Source organism: Xenopus tropicalis, chromosome 1 (genome assembly GCF_000004195.4).
Source record: "Xenopus tropicalis strain Nigerian chromosome 1, UCB_Xtro_10.0, whole genome shotgun sequence".
Lineage (NCBI taxonomy): Eukaryota > Metazoa > Chordata > Amphibia > Anura > Pipidae > Xenopus > Xenopus tropicalis.
This window is the reverse complement of record NC_030677.2, coordinates 140,895,049-140,921,650: the sequence shown is the minus strand read 5'-3', so window position 1 is coordinate 140,921,650 and position 26,602 is coordinate 140,895,049. Positions and strand designations below refer to the sequence as shown.

The 26,602-nt window shown below is 44.5% G+C and overlaps 2 gene segments (V, D, J or C); both read left to right on the top strand.

The window, feature by feature from the left end:
* The first annotated feature begins 1,314 nt into the window (after positions 1-1,314).
* LOC116412164 lies at positions 1,315-1,815 on the top strand. The segment is given in 2 exon segments: positions 1,315-1,360; positions 1,445-1,815. Coding segments are annotated over 2 exon segments (417 nt in total).
* Positions 1,816-3,998: 2,183 nt separating this feature from the next.
* Positions 3,999-4,536, top strand: LOC116412162. The segment is given in 2 exon segments: positions 3,999-4,092; positions 4,172-4,536. Coding segments are annotated over 2 exon segments (420 nt in total).
* Positions 4,537-26,602: the final 22,066 nt, after the last annotated feature.

Sequence of the window (26,602 nt, the reverse complement as noted above, 5' to 3'; positions counted from 1 at the left end):
ATGTGTGTGTCAAAATAGGCATGGTCACATCAAATTAGGCGCAATAGCATCAAAAAAAGTCATGCACAACAAAATGGTTGCACGACACCTTTTCGCAAATCTTTAGGGTTAAATTCCACAGGAGCCTTTGACGGGTGGTGTCAGTTCGACCAAACGCATCCTACAAGTCGGATGTAGTCACCTGGGTCAAAATATAATGGGACTGATGTGTAAATTACATGGAACATTTGCCATCCAACCAACACGACTGGAAGGGAAGGCAGAATGCTGCATCTTCATCCAATGAGATAAAATCTGATGGTATCTGACAGACTTTTTTTCTCATTGAAAAACCATTGTTGCATGGTGTTACATTCTGTTTCATGACAAGATCAGATAAAATCTGACTGACAAAATCTGATCAAAATCTCCCATGGAGTTTAGTCCTTAAAGGTGGCCATACACATTCAGATTTTAGTCTTTTTCCGAGGACTTCCTGAAAATGCATTGTAGGTCCCCCAAGCATATTGTCAGATAAACAATACATTCGCAGATTTTATTGTTACCCAAACAATATTTTATAACCTGCCCGACTGACTAAACGACCAACTGCCACGATACGGAAATTATCAGGACAATAATTTGGAGACAAATGGTCTGAAAATCATACAGAACTATGTTTTGTGTACCTACCAGTAGGTGGTATCTAAACAATGTGCCATTGTTTTTTATAAGTCACTCCACTGCAGTAACCAAAGTCTTACACATTTGTCAGCATCTCTATAAAATATATTATCACGTAAACATTATTGGCCCTAACACAATGTATTTTTCAGAATTAATTCTGATCATAAACCTTTTTGCTTACTGATAACTCCCCACCTGACAAGTTTACCTTCTTAGGAAAAAATATATATGTGCATGACTATGCAAGTAACTTATTTAAAGTAATTTGAAAATAGTTCTACTCATCAAATACTATACAGTGGTTTTACAACTTGCCGTACATCACAAAGTCAAGCTAAATTTGCAAGAAATGCTCTTTTCTCTCTTAGGTAACCAATCAGCAATTATCTTTAATCAGTTTACAATAATGAGAGCAAAGGATGACTGGCTGCTGTGGGTTACTGCATTTAGGTAACTGTACATATAGGCGTGTATATTCTTCCATTAGACAGCAGAGGGCAGCAAAGCTCATCAATATTTTAGATTCATTTCCAGACGCTTTATAATCTGTAGTGGAATCCCCTATGCAAATCTTAGCTTTTTTGTAGGACTATAAAGAGGATTTGTATCCTTTCTGAGACACTTTATCTAAACACAACTTCTTCTAACATGGACAGAATTTTTCTATTAATAGTCTTGGTGTTTGCCCCTTTATGTAAGGAATTTCTCACAAATATTTTAGTTGTTTATTATGGATAATTAAGATGAAATTTTTCATGTTACTCTCGCTTATTTGCAGGTATCCTCTCTCAGACAATACAAGAGTCTGGTCCTGGAACTGTGAGACCCTCAGAGTCACTCAGACTGACCTGCACAGTTTCTGGGTTTGAGCTAACTAGCTATCATGTGGTCTGGATCAAGCAGCCTCTTGGGAAGGTGTTGGAATGGATTGCAATAGTATGGGCTGATGGGAGCACAGCTGTTACTGATTCACTTAAAAACAGAGTTACAGTTACTAAAGACAATGGGAAGAAGCAGGTCTACCTCCAGATGAATGGGGCTGACGTTAAGGACACTGCCATGTATTACTGTACAGGAAACACAGTGACAGAAGAGAATAAGAAACTCAGACAATTTCAGACTGCAGGCTTGCCATGCACAGAAATGTAAAAGAACAATACTGTAGAAGGATGTTTAGGTATAATATAGGGGCCTATTTATTATGCTGTGTAAAAATCAGTGACCAAAGACACTACATGCCACTGACTGATCTGCAGGCATCATCATGTAAAAACAGCATTTATACTGTATATATATATATGCGCTGTGAATTACAGAGAATGAGCATAAAAAAGATAATAATCTATAGTGAGAGCTCATGTAAAAGGTTTGTGATACCTAAGGCTAATGTCAGACGAGGCGTCTGGCGTATATTTTTGGCAAGCTGAAAATCACTTGCCGAAAATAGCGCCACTCGCCTCCCTGAACCCGAATGAATGAAATACGCTCGGGTGCAGGTACATGTAGCCGATATCTGCCAAAAACCGCGAGACTTCGTATATTTGACGGATATCGGCTACATGTGCCTGCATCCGAGTGTATTTCATTCATCATTCATTCGGGTGCAGGCACAGGTAGGAGGCGGATGGTGCTATTTTCGGCAAGCTGAATACGCCAGGCGCCTCGTCTGACATTAGCCTTAGAACTTAAATGTTTAACCATGCAGGCAGGGCAAAATAATTGACAGGATATCCTACAATAAACCCTGTATAAGGACATAGAGACATCCTCTTAACAACAGGACGAGGGTTAGTACCACACGTACCCCACGTACAAGTGGGCTTGGCTTGCAATAGTGGCGGGCTTGGCAGGCAAAAGGAGCTCAGAACTGCAGTCCTGTGGATTCAGTGGGAGTCATTTAAAAAATGTGCACAGCGCAGATTTATTAAAACTGTGAAAATATTTGCCCTTCCCGTGTTTATATTAATAAAGCTGGACAAGACTGGTGCATTTAATGTGCAAACATAATTGTAAAATTTTTATTTGCAGTGTGAATGTCCTCAAAACTTTAGTGGGAGAGAAAATATTTACTAAACTGATTCGCTAATTGCGAATTTATATTCACAAAGAGAAAATCAGGGCGATATTTGCACATAATAAACCAGCACAGAGGGCATCGCAATCTTATTTTCAAGGAAAAAAGGAAAGACGAGCACAGTAGTGCAAAATGTACGTGTTTAGGGGAAAACATGCGCAAACAACCATTTGCGGAAAAAAAAATAAGCACTGCATGAACTTTAAAAGTGACCCCCCCTATTCTCAACTCGCAACAAATACTGCATTGAACTTATTAGACATTGTACAACTCATCCGAATACATTTGGGAGCAGATTTATTATGCAGAGTCAAAATGGCAACAAAATTTGCCACACATCGCCAGGCTTCATGCGTAAAAAATACAGCGTAAAATCGGAACTTATGTAAAAAAATGGAGTAAAATCTGGCGTTTGGACAGTGAACTTCTCGATTTATTTTACACAGCTTTTTACATAATTTTTTCATCAAATTTCATTTTACACAGCATAACAAATAGGCCCCTTGGTGTTTACAGTACACCCCACCTTTGACACCAATTATACATCTACAATTGCAAGTGAGATTGAAATGGACATAAATTATAATTTTTTTTTGTCAAAATTCAATGTTCTTCCCTGCAATTCCAGCATCATTAAAGGCGCATAATAAATAGCATCTCAACATAAGTTTTTCTTATTTGTAAATAAATCGTATCACTTCTAGTGCACTGTGTCAATAATGGCATTAGCGATTGACTTGTATGTGTAGGTGCCACAAACTGAGGGAACCCTATAAGTACCACCTCCGCAAGGCTGGTATTCCTTTCAGTGCTCTCCTGTGGCTGTGCTCCCTGTACTCAACTCTACCCTACAAATTCCTGCAGTACATTATAACAGGCTGAAACTTCTCATTAACACTATGCTCAGTTTGCATGCAGTTTGTATGGGTGCAAAATTGTGTGTGCATATAATGCACACACAATTTTTGAATGAATGATTGTGCTTTGAATTTGCACTTGGTTTATTAAAGAGTCTCTGGGCGACCCTTAAGACATCACAAAAGCGTTACTTGTTTATTTTAAGTAATTACTTATGTTGTGGCAGAGTACTTGCTGTTATTATTGAGATTTACTTCAAAACTGAATTACTGTATGTACCAGAGAGCTTATCTATATACCCACCTGCTCCTTTGCATAGAGAGGTTATATGTAAATTACCAGGCAACTTCCTATTGAAATGTCACTTATGGAAAATCACTGCCACACTCTGAGATAAGAAGCCAAAAAAAATCAGCATCTGAAGAGTGTGCTTCTCTCTATGAGAAATATGAAGAACGTCTTGTGGTTTATTGCAGTTTTGTCCTTAGTGCAATGTAAGTTTCATTTTAAAATTGCACCATTTTGTTTAGTAAAATGATCTGTTCCATGTAACCTTTCCTTTATTATCTGTAGGTGTGAGATGTCAGATCTCCCTGACTCAGCCCGGTGCTGTCATTGTGAAGCCATCAGAGGTTCTTCAGCTGCCCTGTAAAGTGACCGGAGCCTCCCTCACTGACAGCTCCAAAGTATATGCAGTTCTGTGGGTCCGTCAGCCTGCGGGGAAAGGGCTGGAGTTTCTGGGAGGGATATGGCACGATGCCAGCGCACGCTATGCCCAGTCCTTGCAGGGACGCCTCACAGTATCGAGAGACACAAATAAAGGAGAAGTTTATTTAAAACTCACTGGAATGAAACCAGAGGAAACTGCTGTATATTACTGTACTAGTGATCCACAGTGGCACATATATTATGAGAGCATGTGTAAAAACATATCCTGATATCTGAGGCACAATTAAGCAACCAATTAGCATGTAGACTTTACTGGTCACCTGTTTAAATGCAAGCATCATATTGCTTGCTATGGGATACTGCCACTGGGCAAACTTACTAGGGCTTATTTAAAAACACTGAGCAAATTTACTCCTAGGCTTTTTTTAACCAGCTGCAAGCAGAAAAATAAAACCAAACATCTGACTGGAGCAAATTTGCCCAGTGTTTATAAATGACCCCTACTATCGTTTATTACACATACCACACTTAAGGGCTTAATTACAGATGTGAACACAACTTGTGCTGAAAAGGACACAAAACTCAGTGTTTATTAACACTATTCACAAAGGTACTTGCAAATCCATGTTTCTTAGCAACTTGTGATGGGTGTCAAATTGGCTGTTAAGCTTGTTTTCATGAATTAAGCATAATTTTGCACAGGAACACAGGGAAACCCTGTCAGCCTGAACCTGCCACAACTAAGGCCATGGGTCCATATTGATGTGAAAAACACTATTTAGGGATGAGGGATTACGTCCCATTTTGTTGAGATGAAAAATTCCCTAAACTCATTGAGGTCAGTGGATGTTTTTTGTGGTGGTTTTTTTTTTGCACAAAATACATTAGAGTCAGTAGGTGTTTTTTCACTGCGACAAGTTAAGGAGTAGCAGAGGAGACTGCGCTGTGCACCTTGCTCGGGAATCAGATTTATATAAATAATGTATACATATATGTATAATACATGTGTATGTACAATGTAAAATTGTATTTTTTTACCTTGTTCTAATAATGCTTACTGCCCAGTAAAATTATACAGATGGCTTTCAAATTACAAATAATGATGAGGGAATTTGTTCCGTTACGCTTCACCAGAAAATGTGCGAAACCATGTGAAAATTCACAAAACGACGAAAAATGTTGACACATTAAAGCATATGGGCCTTTTTTCAGCAACACTTTTTGTCGCACAAGTTTTTTTTGATGTGGCACTGTTTCTGTTTCAAACTACAATATAGTCTATATAGTCAATATAGGTTTGCAGAACCCTTTTTTCTGCTTTTGGGCTACCAAAAAATTATTTTCTCTTATTTTTAACCACCTCGCCCCTGTACCTTCCCCTCCATCTCCCCCCGGGTGCGCACATGTGCAATTCCGGCAAGCGGGGGGCGGGCGGGGGCAGGGAGTCATTGTCCCCACCGCGTAATGACAACCGGCGAGGGCAAGAGAAGCGAGTGTGGGCTAGGAGTCGCCCCCCAATTGTTGCACCCTAGGCAGGTGGCTCTTCTGCCTACCCCTAGTTCTGGCCCTGTTTTTATCTCTTGTTGACTGTTGTGGTGACTGAGCAAATCTGCTGCTTTCACTTTGTGTCAAAATTAACAAACCAGGGTCAAAATTCACCATATTGTGTTGGTGTTAATGGGAAATACCCTCCTTCTATCCACTATGCTACAACTGCTTCTGCCGGCTTGGGAGCTTCTTGTGGTTCAGGAGGGTTTCTGCCCCGTCTCCATTCAGCTGGCAATTTTAGTCTAAGTAATACTGAACTTGCACTTGTACAGTACACATTATACAGGCTGAGGTATGTGCTGTAACCACCATCTATAAGGATGGCAAGTATAGGCCAGGGACATCTATAAGCATGGCAGGTATGGGGCAGGGACATCTATAAGCATGGCAGGTATGGGGCAGGGACATCTATAAGCATGGCAGGTATGGGGCAGGGACATATATAAGCATGGCAGGTATGGGGCGGGGACATCTATAAGCATGGCAGGTATGGGGCAGGGACATCTATAAGCATGGCAGGTATGGGGCAGGGACATCTATAAGCATGGCAGGTATGGGGCAGGGACATATATAAGCATGGCAGGTATGGGGCGGGGACATCTATAAGCATGGCAGGTATGGGGCGGGGACATCTATAAGCATGGCAGGTATGGGGCGGGGACATCTATAAGCATGGCAGGTATGGGGCAGGGACATCTATAAGCATGGCAGGTATGGGGCGGGGACATCTATAAGCATGGCAGGTATGGGGCGGGGACATCTATAAGCATGGCAGGTATGGGGCGGGGACATCTATAAGCATGGCAGGTATGGGGCAGGGACATCTATAAGCATGGCAGGTATGGGGCAGGGACATCTATAAGCATGGCAGGTATGGGGCAGGGACATCTATAAGCATGGCAGGTATGGGGCAGGGACATATATAAGCATGGCAGGTATGGGGCGGGGACATCTATAAGCATGGCAGGTATGGGGCGGGGAAATCTATAAGCATGGCAGGTATGGGGCGGGGACATCTATAAGCATGGCAGGTATGGGGCGGGGACATCTATAAGCATGGCAGGTATGGGGCGGGGACATCTATAAGCATGGCAGGTATGGGGCGGGGACATCTATAAGCATGGCAGGTATGGGGCGGGGACATCTATAAGCATGGCAGGTATGGGGCAGGGACATCTATAAGCATGGCAGGTATGGGGCAGGGACATCTATAAGCATGGCAGGTATGGGGCGGGGACATCTATAAGCATGGCAGGTATGGGGCAGGGACATCTATAAGCATTGCAGGTATGGGCCAGGGACATCTATGAGCATGGCAGGTATGGGGCAGGGACATCTATAAGCATGGCAGGTATGGGGTAGGGACATCTATAAGCATGGCAGGTATGGGCCAGGGACATCTATAAGCATGGCAGGTATGGGGCAGGCAATTTCTGCGATTTTGGGAAATCGCCTGCGCAGCGAATGCCATCCCACCGGCGATTTACATTTTTGCCGGTGGGATGGCTTTTCCGGGAGATTAGTCACCCGCGGCAAGGGAGATTTGTCGCGGGCAACTAATCTCCCCGTGTGCCAGAGCCCTTAGAGACATTAAAGGCAGCACGATTTTGAAAAATAACTAGGCCTGTGACAACAACAGATTAGTAGGCCTGTGAAAGCAGCAGCTTAGAGGCATTTGAGGCAGCAGGACAGAAAATAGCGTAACTAGGCCTGTGATGACAACAGATTAGAAGTAGGCCTGTGACGGCAGCAGCTTAGAGGCATTTGAGCACTTGTTAAATAGACTTATTAGCATGTTTGCAGGTGTCTCTACAGATTATACAAACTGTAGACTAGAGGGTAGGACCCAGCTTGAGAGATAGCTAGTCTTAACCAAGATAAAAAGTGCATATTACAGAAAGACAATGACAGACAGTAGGAGCCTTGACAAAATAAATTTGCAGACAATGCAGCAGTAGCAGCACAGATATGAACCAGAGGGGGAATAGGAAAAACTAGTGAGAAGGAGACTATGAGAGGAGAGTACAGAGGAGGATGAGGCAGCATTAGAAAGAGTAAGGTACATATGAGAGGAGAGTATAGAGGAGAATGAGGCAGCATTAGAAAGGAAGGTACATATGCGTGGAGGAGGGGAGGCTAATCTCGGACATCCTTGATGGGCACTTGGGTATCCCCGCTTATCCATGCCTCATTCCTCTTAATAAATGTAAGCATATCTACGCTGCTAGTGGATAGCCATGTCTGCTTTTCCATGACCACCCCACCATGAATCTGAATTTTCTTCCCATGCTCCAGGGGAGGGTGACCTAGCACCTATTCCCTGAGGAATGGGAGGAGGTGGACAGGAAGCACCACTGCCCCCCGGCACCCTGCCACTTCAGTGCTGCTCCCACATGATCCTATGATGACGTTTCATATGTGAACTTAAAGCTGATGTTCCCATATGTAACTATAGCTGCCCCCTATGAACTTTCTGCTGGCAGAGCTGGCAAACTGCTACCGACTGGTCTTTAGACTGGCATGTGGAAAATGCCCACACTGCTAAAGTGCGGACCACCACTTTGCCTGCTGTGGAGGGCTGGGGATTCAAAGACTGTTGGTCCCCATCCGCACGCCCAGAGTTGAATAAATAGCAACTTGCCTTCAAATAAGTTAGCCTACAAGTACCAGTAACCCTGCAGGAAAGATAAATATGTGACTATTATGTGTAGACTCAAGTCAGTTGACATTTAAACTCATAAGGCTCTTACACACATGCATTTTTTGTAAGTTTGCTGCACGACAAATGTAACAGCTAATTGATTGCATTATATTCTGCATTCATGCACACAGGACTGCATTTTATTGTAATTGTTTCTTAGCATTCTTTTTACATGCAACATACTGCATTTTTTTTTGTGCTTGGCGTGCGTTCAGAACACAATTGAATAGAGGGTTGTGCACAAAAACACACCTACTTGCATTTAAAAAAACACATATAAACGCAAAATATACTTTTTTATGTGACTGCCATGCATTTTAAATTGAATTAAAAGAACTTGTTGAATATCTATACAGTTCCAGGAACCAACCTGGTTTAATTTCTTTAATCATGCCTCTTGGACTTACAGAGAGTTATTATAAATCTTCATTGTTTTCTTTTGAAATAATGTTAAATCAGCATTAACCCCTCTTGTACCTAATGATATTTTCATTTATTATGTGCTGTTAGACAAGCCATAGAACCTTGAGGATACGCAGCTCTTGTTCTTATTAAAAGAGAACTAAAAGTACGTACACCACTTGTTTTAATTAAAATATTAGTCAGAGCCTTTCTATTAGAGATTCTACCTTTGGGTACCTTGTAGACTTCTGTAACCACATTTATACAAATCTTTAGGGTTAAACTCCACAGGAGCCTTTGACGGGTAGTGTCAGATCGACAAAATACATCCTACAAGTCGGATGTAGTCACCTGGGTCAAAATATAATAGGACTGATGTGTAAACTACATGGAACATTTGCCATCCAACCAACACGACTGTCAGAAGGAAAGGCAGAATGCTGCATCTTCATCCAACGAAATCAAATCTAATGGTATCTGACAGACTTTTTTTTCTCATTAAAAAACACTGACTGTCAGATGTAGATGCTGGAGCAAAGCACACCATTCGACTTTATCTGACCCAGCTTTACATTTTAGCCTATGGAGATCAGATTTTGTAGAATCTTACAAAATCTGGTGGTGTTACATGGTGTTGCATGGTGTTGCATGGTGTTGCATTCTGTTTCATGACAAGATCAGATAAAATCTGACCGACAAAATCTGATCAAAATCTCCCATGGAGTTTAGTCCTTAAAGGTGGCAATGCACATTTAGATTTTAGTCTTTTTCCGAGGACTTGTATTGCATTGTAGGTCACCCAAGCATATTGTCAGATAAACAATACAATCACAGATTTTATTGTTACCCAACTCAAATTTTATAACCTGCCCGATTGACTAAACAACCAATTTCCATGATACGGAAATTATCAGGACAATAATTTGGAGCCCACACATGGTCTGAAAATCATACAGAACTATGTTTTGTATGATTATATTGGTGTGTGTATGGCCAGCTTAAGTGTACCTACCAGTAGGTGGTATCTAAACAATGTGCCAGTGTTTTTTGTCACTACACTGCAGTAACCAAAGTCATATACTTTTGTCAGCATCTCTATAAAATATACTGTCGCGAAAACATTATTGGCCCCATGATACTAACACAATGTATTTTTCAGTATTAATTCTGATCATAAACTTTTCGCTTACTGATATCTCCCCACCTCCCTCCTCAGGAAGAAATCTATACATGCATGGCTAGGTAAGAAACTTATTTAAAGCAATTTGAAAATAGTTCTACTCATAAAATACTATACAGTGATTTTACAGCTTGCCATACATCACAAAATCAAGCTAAATGTGCAAGAAACTTTTCTCTCTTAGGTAACCAATCAGCAATTATCTTTAATCAGTTTACAATAATGAAAGCAAAGGATGACTGGCTGCTGTGGGTTACTGCATTAATGTAACTGTACATATAGGCGTGTATATTCTTCCATTAGACAGCAGAGGGCAACAAAGCTCATCAATATTATAGATTCATTTCCAGATGCTTTATAATCTGTAGTGGAATCCCTTATGCAAATCTTTACTTTTTTGTAGGACTATAAAGAGGATTTGTATCCTTTCTGAGTCACTTTATCTAAACACAACTTCTGTTAACATGGACAGAATTTTTCTATTAATATTCTTGGTGTTTGCCCCATTATGTAAGGAATTTCTCACAAATATTTTAGCTGTTTAATATGGATAATTAAGATTATATGTTTTCATGTTACTCTCGCTTATTTGCAGGTATCCTCTCTCAGACAATACAAGAGTCTGGTCCTGGAACTGTGAGACCCTCAGAGTCACTCAGACTGACCTGCACAGTTTCTGGGTTTGAGCTAACTAGCTATCGTGTGGTCTGGATCAGGCAGCCTCCTGGGAAGGGACTGGAATGGATTGCAATAGTATGGGCTGATGGGAGCACAGCTGTTACTGATTCACTTAAAAACAGAGTTACAATTACTAAAGACAATGGGAAGAAGCAGGTCTACCTCCAAATGAATGGGATGGAAGTTAAAGACACTGCCATGTATTACTGTGCAAGACACACAGTGACAGAACAGAATAAGGAACTCAGACAATTTCAGACTGCAGGCTTGCCATGCACAGAAATGTAAAAGAAAAATAGAAGGATGTTTAGGTATAAACACTTAGGGGCCTGTTTATTATGTTGTGTAAAAATCTTTGACCAAAGACACTACACACCAGTGTCTGATCTGCAGGCATCATCATGTAAAAACGGCATTTATATATATATATATATATATATATATATATATAACAAAATAATCTGTGGCCGGCACACCCTTCAAAGATCTTTGAGAAAGGTCCTAATGAGGACCGAAACGTCAGTTTTAAACAATATGTTTTCAATAAATTTTTGATAAAATTTGAAGGGTGTGCCGGCCACGGATTATTATTTTGTTAAATACTTAAATTTTGGCTGTGCACCCCGCAGAATATTGAGCCCTGGAGTGCAGACACTATTGGGATTGATATATATTGTCAGCGGGGGCCTTCGGTACCCACCGGGGGGGGGTCTTTGTCAGGATCAAGGAGGAAGTCCGTTTCCAGCGAGTCCAGGCAAAGTACAGTTTCAGGGAAATCCAATAGAGAAGTCAGGTTCAGGCAAAGGTACAATAAGGCAGGCAGCAAGTTTCAAGGTCAGGAACAGGCAGATGAACAGCAACAGATGAAGCAGATTAGTTTAGGAAACCCAGGAACACAATAGCAATAAAGAGCTATACTCGGGCATTGAACCTGGGTCTCCGGCATCTTTTTATTTTTGAATTTGGCGCCACAGCGTGTGACGTCACCGCGCCGGCATCCTTGCGCCCACGTGGGGTCCTGGGCGCCGCCATTTTGGATTCTGCGCCGCACCGGGAAGGAGGACGCCGCCGCATGTCAGAGGGTAGGGAGCGGCGGCGATCGCTCGTGACAGTACCCCCCCCCCACGGGGGGCTACTGGACCACCAGACCGAGGTTTCTGGGGAAATCGACCATGGAAGGCTTTCATAAGGCGAGGAGCATGCACATCCGAGTCTTTCTCCCAGGAGCATTCCTCAGGGCCAAAGCCCTTCCATTGGACGAGGTACTGGAGAGATCCCCTGGAGAGCCTAGAATCCAAAATCTTCTCGACTTCGTACTCTTGCTGACCATCCACGAGGACGGCAGAAGGAGGGGACTGAGCAGAGGAGAAGTGGTTGGACACTACAGGCTTCAATAAGGAAACGTGGAACACGTTGGGAATCCACATCTCAGGGGGCAGTTGCAGACGGACAGCCACGGGATTGATCACTAGAGATGTAGCGAACGGTTCGCCGGCACCGAAAAAATTGCAAAACTTACGATAACGGTACGAAAAAGTCGCAAAACTTACGATAACGTTACGAATGATCCGAAAAAGTCGCAAAACTTACGATAACGGTACGAATGATCCGAAAAAGTCGCAAAACTTACGATAACGGTACGAATGATCCGAAAAAGTCGCAAAACTTACGATAACGGTACGAATGATCCGAAAAAGTCGCAAAACTTACGATAACGGTACGAATGATCCGAAAAAGTCGCAAAACTTACGATAACGTTACGAAAGCTCCGAAAAAGTCGCAAAACTTACGATAACGTTACGAAAGCTCCGAAAAAGTCGCAAAACTTACGATAACGTTACGAAAGCTCCGAAAAAGTCGCAAAACTTACGATAACTTTACGAAAGCGCCGGAAAATACGAAAAAGTCGCAAAATTACCGATCATTTCGAAAAACGGCGTGTGTCAATTTTTCAGAGGTTTTTGCCCTTGATCCCCCTCCTGCATGCCACTGTCCAGGTCGTGGCACCCTTTAAACAACTTTAAAATCAGTTTTCTGGGCAGAAATGGCTTTTCTATTTTTTAAAGTTCGCCTTCCCATTGAAGTCTATGGGGTTCGCAAAGTTCGCGAATATTCGCAATTTTCGGCGGAAGTTCGCAAACAGGTTCGCGAACTTTTTTTTTTCAAGCGGATGTTCCTAGAAGAAAGCCCGACTTTATCACCAACCTTGTATGGAGGGGAAGGCTTTCTCCGACGATCAGCAAAGGTCTTGTGTACCAGGGAGCTCTTCTCCAAATTAGACTTGGTGGCAGCCCAGATAACAGACATGTGAGCTGCAAGGTCATCCGCAGCGGGAACATCGGAGAGGAGAAAATCTTGAGGGAAGGCTAAAGGATGCTGACCATATACAGACAAGAAAGGGGATCTTCCGGTGGAGGAGTGACTGGCATTGTTGTGAGCAAATTCTGCCCACGGGAGTAGATCCGACCAGTCGTCTTGGCAGAGAGAAACATGGTTTCGCAGGAATTGTTCAAGAGCTTGATTCACATGCTCTGCTGCCCCATTGGTCTGAGGGTGATAGGCAGAGGAGAACTGAAGAGACACTCCCAGAGACTTGCACAAGGAGCGCCAAAATCTGGAGACAAATTGGGAACCTCTATCGGAGACGATTTCCACAGGGAAGCCATGTAGACGGAAGATATGCTGTAAGAAGAGGTGAGACAGTTCTTCAGCAGAGGGGAGTTTCTTCAAGGGAATGAAGTGTGCCATCTTGCTGAAGCGGTCTATCACCACCCAAATGAATGTGTTCCCACAAGAGGGCGGCAACTCCACAATGAAGTCCATACCCAAATGAGTCCATGGGCGAGAGGGTATTGGCAATGGATGCAGAAGACCGCAGGGTCGAGAGTGGCTGGCCTTAGTGGTGGCACACACAGTACAAGCTGCGACAAAGTCTCTGACATCTTTGCGGATGGTCGGCCACCAGACTAGGCGTCGAAGGAGCTCAAGAGTTTTCTCAGACCCAGGGTGGCCGGCTTGTTTGGAGCTATGAGTCTGCTGGAGAATGGGAAGGCGTAACTCAGGGGGTACAAAAGCCATTCCAATGGGGGTATCTGGAGGAGCGGCAGACTGGCAAAGCATAATTTGTTCAGCAAATTGGGGTAATACAGTAGCGATGATCCTGGAAGGAGAGATGATAGGATCTTGCTCTATAGGAAGGCGATCCTCTGGGGAGAAACTTCGTGACAGGGCGTCTGCCTTCCGGTTCTTGGTCCCAGGACGATACGTCAGGACAAAATTGAAACGAGAGAAGAAAAGAGACCATCTCGCCTGACGGGGATTTAGTCTCTTGAGGGATTGTATGAATTCTAAGTTCTTATGGTCAGTGTAAATCGTGACCGGATGAGATGCTCCCTCCAAGAGGTGACGCCATTCCTCGAGGGCGAGTTTGATAGCCAGGAGTTCACGATTCCCAATGTCGTAATTCTGCTCGGCGGAGGAAAACTTCTTGGAGAAGTATGCACATGGATGGAGCTTACCATCTGCGGAATGTCTCTGGGAAAGGATAGCACCTGCCCCGACGTCAGAGGCGTCTACTTCAATAAAGAAGGGTAGGAGAGGCTCTGGGTGCCGAAGAACAAAGGCAGAGATGAAAGCATTTTTCAGGGACTGGAAGGCTTCAAGGGCCACAGGAGGCCAACAATTGGGCTTCCCTCCTTTACGGATGAGGGAGAGGATAGGAGCAATGCGGGAAGAAAAGCCTTTAATGAATTGGCGGTAATAGTTCGCAAAGCCTATGAACCTCTGGATTGCCTTGGTACTCTGGGGAAGTGGCCATTTCTGGATAGCTGATACCTTGGCAGGATCCATCTTGAAGCCCTCAGACGAAATAATGTAGCCAAGGAAGGAGATTTTTGGAACTTCGAAGGTACATTTCTCCAATTTGGCGAAAAGGGAATTTTTCCTAAGACGAGAAAGAGCTTCTTTGACTTGGGAGCGATGGGTTTCCAAATCTTGAGAGAAGATGAGGATGTCATCCAGATGCACGACAACAGACTTCCCCAGGAGGTCCCGAAAAACATCATTGACGAACTCCTGAAAGACGGCGGGGGCATTGCAGAGGCCGAAGGGCATCACGAGTATTGAAAGCCGTCTTCCACTCATCGCCCTCTCGGATCCTGATGAGGTTGTAAGCTCCGCGGAGATCCAACTTAGAGAAAATCTTGGCCCCCTTAAGTTGGTTGAAAAGTTCAGTAATAAGGGGTAAGGGATATCTGTTTTTAATAGTTATTTTATTGAGACCCCGATAGTCAATACAGGGACGGAGTCCACCGTCCTTCTTTTCGACAAAAAAGAAGCCAGCTCCTGCTGAGGAGGTAGAAGGACGGATAAAGCCTTGCTGGAGGTTCCCGGAAATATACTCCTTCATGGCAGCAGTCTCTGCAGGGGATAAAGGATAAGTCCACCCCTGGGGTGGCATGGTTCCAGGAAGGAGATCAATGAGGCAGTCATACCGCCGATGCGGGGGAAGGAATTCTGCTGACTTTTTGCAGAAAACATCGGAGTAGTCCCTGTAGACGGAGGGCAAAGATGAGAGGCTCGTAGAAGAGACTGTAACCCATTGGAGGGGCTGAGAAATTAGACAATGTCTTTGACAGTGCAGACTCCAACGGGAGATTTGACCGGTTGACCAGTCGATGGAGGGGTTATGAAGTCGTAACCATGGTAAACCCAGCATGACAGGAGAGGAAGGACAAGGAATGATCAGGAATGACATCTTCTCCTGATGTAGTACTCCAATCTGGACAGATAATTCACCCGTAGATAGCGTAATGGTGTCCGTGGAGAGGGGTCTATCGTCAATGGCAAAGACCCGTATGGGAGGAGTCACTGGAAAGAGGGGAATGCAAAACTTCTTAGCGAATGCCAAGTCCATAAAGTTCCCTGCAGCTCCGGAATCAAGGAAGGCTGAGACTGGTATTGCCTGGGAGGACAGCAGGATCTGCACAGGAACATGAAATTGGTGAGAATGCTCCGAAGACTTAGGAACAACGCTACCAGCAAAGGAAACAACAGCCTTACTTGGAGCAGGAGTATTCCTCAGCTTAACAGGGCAGGAAGCAGCTAAGTGGGATTGTCCGCCACAGTATAGACATAGGCCAGAAAGGCGTCTTCGAAGTTTCTCTTGTGCAGTAAGTCGAGCCTTCCCGAGTTGCATGGGTTCCTCCGAAGGGGAAGTGGTAAACTGCAGAGAGGATGGGGGTATCATAGGGTTCTGGAAGCGCGGTGCCAGCACTGGATGAGATTTTTTATTTCGCTCTTTATCAGCCTGATGTTCTTTAAGGCGAGAGTCCACCTTAATAGCGGGGGCGATCAAATCTTCAAGGGAGTCAGGAATATCTCTGGATACCAGGTCATCCTTCAGGCGAGGTGACAGACCTTGGTAAAAAACTGCCTTATAAGCCTCATTATTCCAGGATGTTTCCGCCATGAGGGTTCTAAAGTCTATGGCATACTCGCTGGCACCGAGATTACCCTGACGGATTTGCAGCAGGCGTGAAGAGGCAGTAGCGACCCGACCAGGGGCATCAAAGATGGTTCTGAACGTCCGTAGAAATTCATTCACATCAAACGTCAGTGGTGAGTGTCTCTCCCAGAGAGGTGTTGCCCATTCCAGCGGTTTGCCCTCCAGACGAGACATAACGTAACCCACCTTCGCTCGCTCACAGGAGAATTGGGAAGGTTGGAACTCAAACTGGATCAGGCATTGAGTCACGAATCCCCTGCAGGCCTGAGGGTCGCCACTGTAGCGAGGAGGAGGAGGAATTCGCGGCTCACGGAACGACAACATCACTGGCGGAGAAGCTACCACAGCAGGAGGAATTTCCGCGACAGCGGGAGTAGAGGGCAAACGGGACAATATAGAATCAAGTACTTGCCCGATTCTGACTTGCTGGGATTCATACGCCTCCATACGGGACGCCAGCCCGCGAAGGGCTCTTCCGACGTCCGGCGCAGCTTCCTCAGGATCCATGGCCCGAGTATAATGTCAGCGGGGGCCTTCGGTACCCACCGGGGGGGGTCTTGTCAGGATCAAGGAGGAAGTCCGTTTCCAGCGAGTCCAGGCAAAGTACAGTTTCAGGGAAATCCAATAGAGAAGTCAGGTTCAGGCAAAGGTACAATAAGGCAGGCAGCAAGTTTCAAGGTCAGGAACAGGCAGATGAACAGCAACAGATGAAGCAGATTAGTTTAGGAAACCCAGGAACACAATAACAATAAAAAGCTATACTCTACATTGAACCTGGGTCTCCGGCATCTTTTTATTTTTGAATTTGGCGCCACAGCATGTGACGTCACCGCGCTGGCGTCCTTGCGCCCACGTGGGGTCCTGGGCGCCGCCATTTTGGATTCTGCGCCGCGCCGGGAAGGAGGACGCCGCCGCATGTCAGAGGGTAGGGAGCGGCGGCGATCGCTCGTGACATATATATATATATCAAAAAAGTTTCACGACCTGCACACTCTTTTAAAAATTATCACAAGTTTATAAACTTGTTTATAAAAAATCCTATATATATATATATATATATATATGCTGTGAATTACAGGGAATGAGCAGAAAAAAGATAATAATCTATAGTGAGAGCTCATGTAAAAGGTTTGTGATACCAATGTCAGACGAGGCGCCTGGCGTATATTTTCGCAAGCTTAAAATTGCTTGCCGAAAATAGCGCCATCCGCCTCCTATCTGTGCCTGCACCCGAATGAATGAAATACGCTCAGGTGCAGGCACATGTAGCCGATATCAGCCAAAAAACGCGCAACTTCGTATCTTCGGCAGATATCGGCTATATGTGCCTGCACCCGAGCGTATTTCATTCATTCGGGTGCAGGCACAAGTAGGAGGCGGATGGCGCTATTTTCGGCAAGCTATTTTCAGCTTGCGAAAATATACACCAGGCGCCTCGTCTGACATTAACCTGGGAATTAAAGGAGAATGCAAGTCAAAGTTTAAAAAGCATACTGCCCAATAGTCCTCCTATTGTTAAAAACGCCACACTTTTGGCTCACCTAATCAAATATTTACTCAGTCACACTTACTTCACATTTTCTAGAACAGGCAGCCATCTCTTAAAAGGTATTCTCCCTTCCTTTCCCTCCTTGCTTCATACTGCACATGTGTTTCATTCCCTCCCCCCCCCCTCTGCCAGATCAGCTTCTGATTGGCTGGTGGGCATGTGTAGCTCAGAACAGGAGACAGGATCAAGTTACACACATGCTCAGAGAGTAGGAAGGCTGCCGCTGGCACCTACAGGAAGGACAGAGATATTTCAGTGATGTCACACTGCTGTAGGCTGCCAGCACCATATCTCAGAGAAGCAAGCAGGGATCTGGGAATTTAGATATGCAGTAAGTACTTAAAAATAATGCCTTTAGACTTACTTTTAATTTACTGTATAATAATCTTTTATTGTACTTTAAATGTTTAACCATGCATGCAGGGCAAAATAATTGACAGGATATTCTAAAATAAACCCCTTATAAGGACATAGCGGCACTGACATCCTCTTTAACAACAGGACGAGGGTTAGTACCACACAAAGTGGGCTTGGCTTGCAATAGTGGTGGGCTTGGCAGGCAAAAGGAGCTCAGAACTGCTGTCCTGTGGATTCAGTGGGAGACATTTGAAAAATTTGCACAGCGCAGATTTATTAAAACTGTGAAAATATTTGCCCTGCCGGTGTGTATATTTATAAAGCTGGACAAGACTGGTGCATTTAATGTGCAAACATAATTGTAAATTTTTTATTGGCAGTGTGAATGTCCTTAAAACTTTAGTGGCAGAGAAAATATTTGCTAAACTGATTTCGCTAATTGCGAATTTATATTCACAAAGAGAAAATCAGGGCGATATTTGCACATAATTAACTCGCACAGAGGGCATGCTCATGCAAATCGCAATTTTATTTTCAAGGAAAAAAGGAAAGACGGGCACAGCAGTGCAAAATTTACGTGTTTAGGGGAAAACATGCGCAAACAACCATTTGCAAAAAAAATAAGCACTGCGTGAACTTTAGAAGTGACCCCCACTGTTCTCAACTCGCAACAAATACTGCATTGAACTTATTAGACATTGTACAACTCATCCAAATACATTTGGAAGCAGATTTATTATGCAGAGTCAAAATGGCAACAAAATTTGCCACACATCGCCAGGCTTCACGCGTAAAAAATACAGAGTAAAATCGGAACTTATGTAAAATAATGTGTACCAAATAAAGTACCAGAGAGCTTATCTATATACCCACCTGCTCCTTTGCATAGAGAGGTTATATGTAAATTACCAGGCAACTTCCTATTGAAATGTCACTTATGGAAAATCACTGCCACACTCTGAGATAAGAAGCCAAAAAAAATCAGCATCTGAAGAGTGTGCTTCTCTCTATGAGAAATATGAAAAACCTCTTGTGGTTTATTGCAGTTTTGTCCTTAATGCAATGTAAGTTTCATTTTAAAATTGCACCATTTTTTTATTAAAATGATCTGTTCCATGTAACCTTTCCTTTATTATGTGTAGGTGTGACATGTCAGATCTCCCTGACTCAGCCCGGTGCTGTCATTGTGAAGCCATCAGAGGTTCTTCAGCTGCCCTGTAAAGTGACCGGAGCCTCCCTCACTGACAGCTCCAAAGTAGCGTCTGTTAACTGGGTCCGTCAGCCTGCAGGGAAAGGGCTGGAGTGGCTGGGAGGGATATGGTACGATGCCAGCGCACGCTATGCCCAGTCCTTGCAGGGACGTATCACAGTATCAAGAGACACAAATAAAGGAGAAGTTTATCTAAAACTCACTGGAATGAAACCAGAGGAAACTGCTGTATATTACTGTGCTAGTGATCCACAGTGGCACATATATTATGAGAGCATGTGTAAAAACATAACCTGACATTTGAGGCACAATTAAGCAACCAATTAGCATGTAGAATTTACTGGTCACCTGTTTAAATGCAAGCATCTTATTGCTTGCTATGGGATACTGCCACTGGGCAAACTTACTAGGGCTTATTTATAAACACTGAGCAAATTTACTCCTAGGCTTTTTTTAACCAGCTGCAAGCACAACAATAAAATCAAACATCTGATTGGTTGCCATGGGTAACCGCCCAGGAGCAAATTTGCCCAGTGTTTATAAATGACCCCTACTATCGTTTATTACACATACCACACTTAAGGGCTTAATTACAGATGTGAACACAACTAGTGCTAAAAAGGACACAAAATTGAGTGTGTATTAACACTATTTACAAAGGTACTTGCAAGTCCATGCTTCTTAGCAACTTGTGATGGGTGTCATATTGGCTGGTAAGCTTGTTTTCATGAATTGAGCATAATTTTACACAGGAACACAGGGAAACCCTGTCAGCCTGGACCTGCCACAACTAAGGCCATGGGTCCATATTGGTGTGAAAGACACTATTTAGGGATGAGGGATTATGTCCCGCTTTGTTGAGATGAAAAATTCCCTAAACTCTTTGAAGTCAGTGGATGTTTTTTGTGGTGGGAGTCATTGTCCCCACCGCGTAATGACAACCGGCGGGGGCAAGAGAAGCGAGTGCGGGCTAGGGGTCGCCCCCCAATTGTTGCACCCTAGGCAGGTGGCTCTTCTGCCTACCCCTAGTTCCGGCCCTGTTTTTTTGTTGACTGTTGTGGTGACTGAGCAAATCTGCTGCTTTCACTTTGTGTGAAAATTAACAAACCAGGGTCAAAATTCACCATATTGTGTTGGTGTTAATGGGAAATACCCTCCTTCCCTACACTGTTAGAGGACCTTCTATTCACTATGCTTCTGCCGGCTTGGGAGCTTCTGGTGATTCAAGAGCTTCTGCCCCGTCTCCATTCAGCTGGCAATTTTAGTCTAAGTAATACTGAACTTGCACTTGTACAGTACACATTATACAGGCTGAGGTATGTGCTGTAACCACCATCTATAAGGATGGCAAGTATAGGCCAGGGACATCTATAAGCATGGCAGGTATGGGGCAGGGACATCTATAAGCATGGCAGGTATGGGGCAGGGACATCTATAAGCATGGCAGGTATGGGGCAGGGACATATATAAGCATGGCAGGTATGGGGCGGGGACATCTATAAGCATGGCAGGTATGGGGCAGGGCATCTATACGCAAGGCAGGTATGGGACAGGGACATCTATAGGCACGGCAGGTATGGGGCAGGGACATCTATAAGCATGGCAGGTATGGGGCAGGGGCATCTATAAGCATGGCAGGTATGGGCCAGGGACATCTTTAAGCATGGCAGGTATGGGGCAGGGACATCTATAAGCATGGCAGGTATGGGGCAGGGACATCTTTAAGCATGGCAGGTATGGGCCAGGGACATCTATAAGCATGGCAGGTATGGGGCAGGGCATCTGTAAGCATGGCAGGTATGGGCCAGGGACATCTATAAGCATGGCAGGTATGGGGCAGGGCATCTGTAAGCATGGCAGGTATGGGCCAGGGACATCTATAAGCATGGCAGGTATGGGGCAGGGACATCTATAAGCATGGCAGGTATGGGCCAGGGACATCTATAACCATGGCAGGTATGGGGCAGGGACATCTATAAGCATGGCAGGTATGGGGCAGGGAAATCTATAAGCATGGCAGGTATGGGCCAGGGACATCTTTAAGCATGGCAGGTATGGGGCAGGGAAATCTATAAGCATGGCAGGTATGGGGCAGGGACATCTTTAAGCATGGCAGGTATGGGCCAGGGACATCTATAAGCATGGCAGTTATGGGGCAGGGACATCTATAAGCATGGCAGGTATGGGGCAGGAACATGTATAAGCATGGCAGGTATGGGCCAGGGACATCTATAAGCATGGCAGGTATGGGGCAGGAACATGTATAAGCATGGCAGGTATGGGCCAGGGACATCTATAAGCATGGCAGGTATGGGGCAGGGACATCTATAAGCATGGCAGGTATGGGGCAGGAACATGTATAAGCATGGCAGGTATGTGCCATGTGAATAGTAAAAAAATGAAGCAAGAAGGGGTGGGAACTTTATTATCACGGGGAGGTACGTTGGTTGATGAGAACGGGGAAAAAGCTGAAATTTTGAACTCTTATTTTTCATCTGTCTATACATCTGAGGAGCCAGATAATGAAGGCTTCCCTTTTAATATACCCAGTGCTAGTAATTTAGCTACTGGCGCATGGGTCACTCAGGAGGAAATTCAAAAGAGACTTGAACATGTAAAGGTAAACAAAGGTCCAGGACCGGATGGGATTCATCCCAGGGTATTAAATGAGCTGAGCGCTGTGATTGCCAAGCCTCTTCACATAATTTTTCAGGATTCGTTGAGGTTTGGCATGGTGCCGAGAGACTGGCGGATTGCTAATGTGGTGCCGTTATTTAAAAAGGGATCTCGTTCTCAGCCTGAAAACTATAGGCCTGTTAGTCTGACATCAGTAGTAGGAAAGCTTCTGGAAGGGGTAATAAGGGATAGGATAGTTGAATACATTGCAGTTCACAATACTATTAGTTTGTGCCAGCATGGTTTTATGCGTAACAGATCTTGCCAGACTAATTTAGTTGCCTTTTATGAGGAGGTGAGCAGGAACCTTGATGCTGGAATGGCAGTTGATGTCATCTACTTAGATTTTGCTAAAGCGTTTGATACAGTACCGCACAGAAGGTTAATGATCAAATTGAGGAATATTGGCCTAGAACATAATATTTGTAATTGGATAGAAAACTGGCTGAAGGATAGAGTACAAAGAGTGGTGGTAAATGGAACATTTTCTAATTGGGCCAGTGTGGTTAGTGGAGTACCGCAGGGGTCAGTCCTTGGTCCTTTGCTTTTTAACTTGTTTATTAATGACCTGGAGGTGGGCATAGAGAGTACTGTTTCTATTTTTGCTGATGACACTAAATTGTGCAAAACTATAAGTTCCATGCAGGATGCTGCCGCTTTGCAGAGCGATTTGACAAAATTGGAAAACTGGGCAGCAAACTGGAAAATGAGGTTCAATGTTGACAAGTGCAAAGTTATGCACTTTGGTAGGAATAATATAAACGCAAACTATCTACTGAATGGTAGTGTGTTGGGGGCATCCTTAATGGAGAAGGATCTAGGGGTTTTTGTAGATCACAAGTTGTCTAATTCCAGGCAGTGTCATTCTGTGGCTACTACAGCAAATAAAGTGCTGTCTTGTATAAAAAAGGGCATTGACTCAAGGGATGAGAACATATTTTTGCCGCTTTATAGGTCCCTGGTAAGGCCTCACCTTGAGTATGCAGTGCAGTTTTGGGCTCCAGTCCTTAAGAAGGATATTAATGAGCTGGAGAGAGTGCAGAGACGTGCAACTAAACTGGTAAAGGGGATGGAAGATTTAAGCTATGAGGTTAGACTGTCGAGGTTGGGGTTGTTTTCTCTGGAAAAGAGGCGCTTGCGAGGGGACATGATTACTCTGTACAAGTACATTAGAGGGGATTATAGGCAGTTGGGGGATGTTCTTTTTTCCCATAAAAACAATCAGCGCACCAGAGGTCACCCCTATAGATTAGAGGAACAGAGCTTCCATTTGAAGCAGCGTAGGTGGTTTTTCATGGTGAGGGCAGTGAGGCTGTGGAATGCCCTTCCTAGTGATGTGGTAATGGCAGACTCTGTTAATGCCTTTAAGAGGGGCCTGGATGAGTTTTTGAACAAGCAGAATATCCAAGGCTATTGTGATACTAATATCTACAGTTAGTATTACTGGTTGTATATATATAGTTTATGTATGTGAGTGTATAGATTGGTTAGTATAGGTTGTGTGCTGGGTTTACTCGGATGGGTTGAACTTGATGGACAATGGTCTTTTTTCAACCCTATGTAACTATGTAACTATGTAACTATCTATAAGCATGGTAGGTATGGGGCAGGGACATCTATAAGCATGGCAGGTATGGGGCAGGGACATCTATAAACATGGCAGGTATGGGGCAGGGACATCTATAAGCATGGCAAGTATGGGGCAGGGACATCTATAAGCATGGCAGGTATGGGCCAGGGACATATATAAGGCAGATATGGGGCAGGGACATCTATAAGCATGGCAGGTATGGGCCAGGGACATTTATAAGGCAGATATGGGGCAGGGACATCTATAAGCATGGCAGGTATGGGGCAGGGACATCTATAAGCATGGCAGGTATGGGGCAGGGACATCTATAAGCATGGCAGGTATGGGGCAGGGACATCTATAAGCATGGCAGGTATGGGGCAGGGACATCTTTAAGCATGGCAGGTATGGGGCAGGGACATCTATAAGCATGGCAGGTATGGGGCAGGGACATCTTTAAGCATGGCAGTTATGGGGCAGGAACATGTATAAGCATGGCAGGTATGGGGCAGGGACATCTATAGGCATGGCAGGTATGGGGCAGGGACATCTATAAGAATGGCAGGTATGGGCCAGGGACATCTATAAGCATGGCAGGTATGGGGCAGGAACATGTATAAGCATGGCAGGTATGGGGCAGGGACATCTATAAGCATGGCAGGTATGGGGCAGGAACATGTATAAGCATGGCAGGTATGTGCCACGGACATCTATAAGCATGGTAGGTATGGGGCAGGGACATCTATAAGCATGGCAGGTATGGGGCAGGGACATCTATAAGCATGGCAGGTATGGGGCAGGGACATCTATAAGCATGGCAGGTATGGGGCAGGGACATCTTTAAGCATGGCAGGTATGGGGCAGGGACATCTATAAGCATGGCAGGTATGGGGCAGGGACATCTTTAAGCATGGCAGTTATGGGGCAGGAACATGTATAAGCATGGCAGGTATGGGGCAGGGACATCTATAGGCATGGCAGGTATGGGGCAGGGACATCTATAAGAATGGCAGGTATGGGCCAGGGACATCTATAAGCATGGCAGGTATGGGGCAGGAACATGTATAAGCATGGCAGGTATGGGGCAGGGACATCTATAAGCATGGCAGGTATGTGCCACGGACATCTATAAGCATGGTAGGTATGGGGCAGGGACATCTATAAGCATGGCAGGTATGGGGCAGGGACATCTATAAGCATGGCAAGTATGGGGCAGGGACATCTATAAGCATGGCAGGTATGGGCCAGGGACATATATAAGGCAGATATGGGGCAGGGACATCTATAAGCATGGCAGGTATGGGCCAGGGACATTTATAAGGCAGATATGGGGCAGGGACATCTATAAGCATGGCAGGTATGGGGCAGGGACATCTATAAGCATGGCAGGTATGGGGCAGGGACATCTATAAGCATGGCAGGTATGGGGCAGGGACATCTATAAGCATGGCAGGTATGGGGCAGGGACATCTTTAAGCATGGCAGGTATGGGGCAGGGACATCTATAAGCATGGCAGGTATGGGGCAGGGACATCTTTAAGCATGGCAGTTATGGGGCAGGAACATGTATAAGCATGGCAGGTATGGGGCAGGGACATCTATAGGCATGGCAGGTATGGGGCAGGGACATCTATAAGAATGGCAGGTATGGGCCAGGGACATCTATAAGCATGGCAGGTATGGGGCAGGAACATGTATAAGCATGGCAGGTATGGGCCAGGGACATCTATAAGCATGGCAGGTATGGGCCAGGGACATCTATAAGCATGGCAGGTATGGGGCAGGAACATGTATAAGCATGGCAGGTATGGGGCAGGGACATCTATAAGCTTGGCAAGAATGGGGCAGGGACATCTATAAGCATGGCAAGTATGGGGCAGGGACATCTATGAGCATGGCAGGTGTAAGGTTCCTGACTGCCGACTGTAAATTTAGTAATCCAAAGGGAGACCTCCTGGCAGGACCAAGACGTATACGGGGACAAGAACGACACAACTCCAATGGAAGTTCAATCTTGTCCAATTTATTGTTAAGTGATCATCACTTTTATAACCTTCGGTGCACACGTAACTACATAAGGGTGTGTTATAGCAAATAAGAAAAAGACTATTGTTGCTTCAAAGATGGCCTTCAAGGATGGCTAATGCGGGACAGGAATTTTAAGGAGGACACAAGGAGTAGAAAAGACGTCAGTGCACAGATAAGATTAAGTTATTTTTCAAGGCTTATATTTCGTAAGGTGTAAGCTGTGCCAGGGTACTATTTGGGAAAAACAACTATTATGTGATGTTCAAACCTTGCTGTTTGCTGTTACAAAATGGAGATACATTTATAAAATGGAGTATGATATGCTAAGCATCAAAGTGTATCAAAGTTATCAAAATACATGCATATATGATTATATGAATATAAGAATATAGGATATTATATCAAACCTTACAGCAGGTATGGGGCAGGGACATCTATAAGCATGGCAGGTATGGGGCAGGGACATCTATAAGCATGACAGGTATGGGGCAGGAACATGTATAAGCATGGCAGGTATGTGCAACGGACATCTATAAGCATGGTAGGTATGGGGCAGGGACATCTATAAGCTTGGCAAGTATGGGGCAGGTACATCTATAAGCATGGCAAGTATGGGGCAGGGAAATCTATAAGCATGGCAAGTATGGGGCAGGGACATCTATAAGCATGGCTGGTATGGGGCAGGGACATCTATAAGCATGGCAAGTATGGGGCAGGGACATCTATAAGCATGGCAGGTATGGGGCAGAGACATCTATAAGCATGACAGGTATGGGGCAGGAACATGTATAAGCATGGCAGGTATGTGCAACGGACATCTATAAGCATGGTAGGTATGGGGCAGGGACATCTATAAGCATGGCAGGTATGGGGCAGGAACATGTATAAGCATGGCAGGTATGTGCAACGGACATCTATAAGCATGGTAGG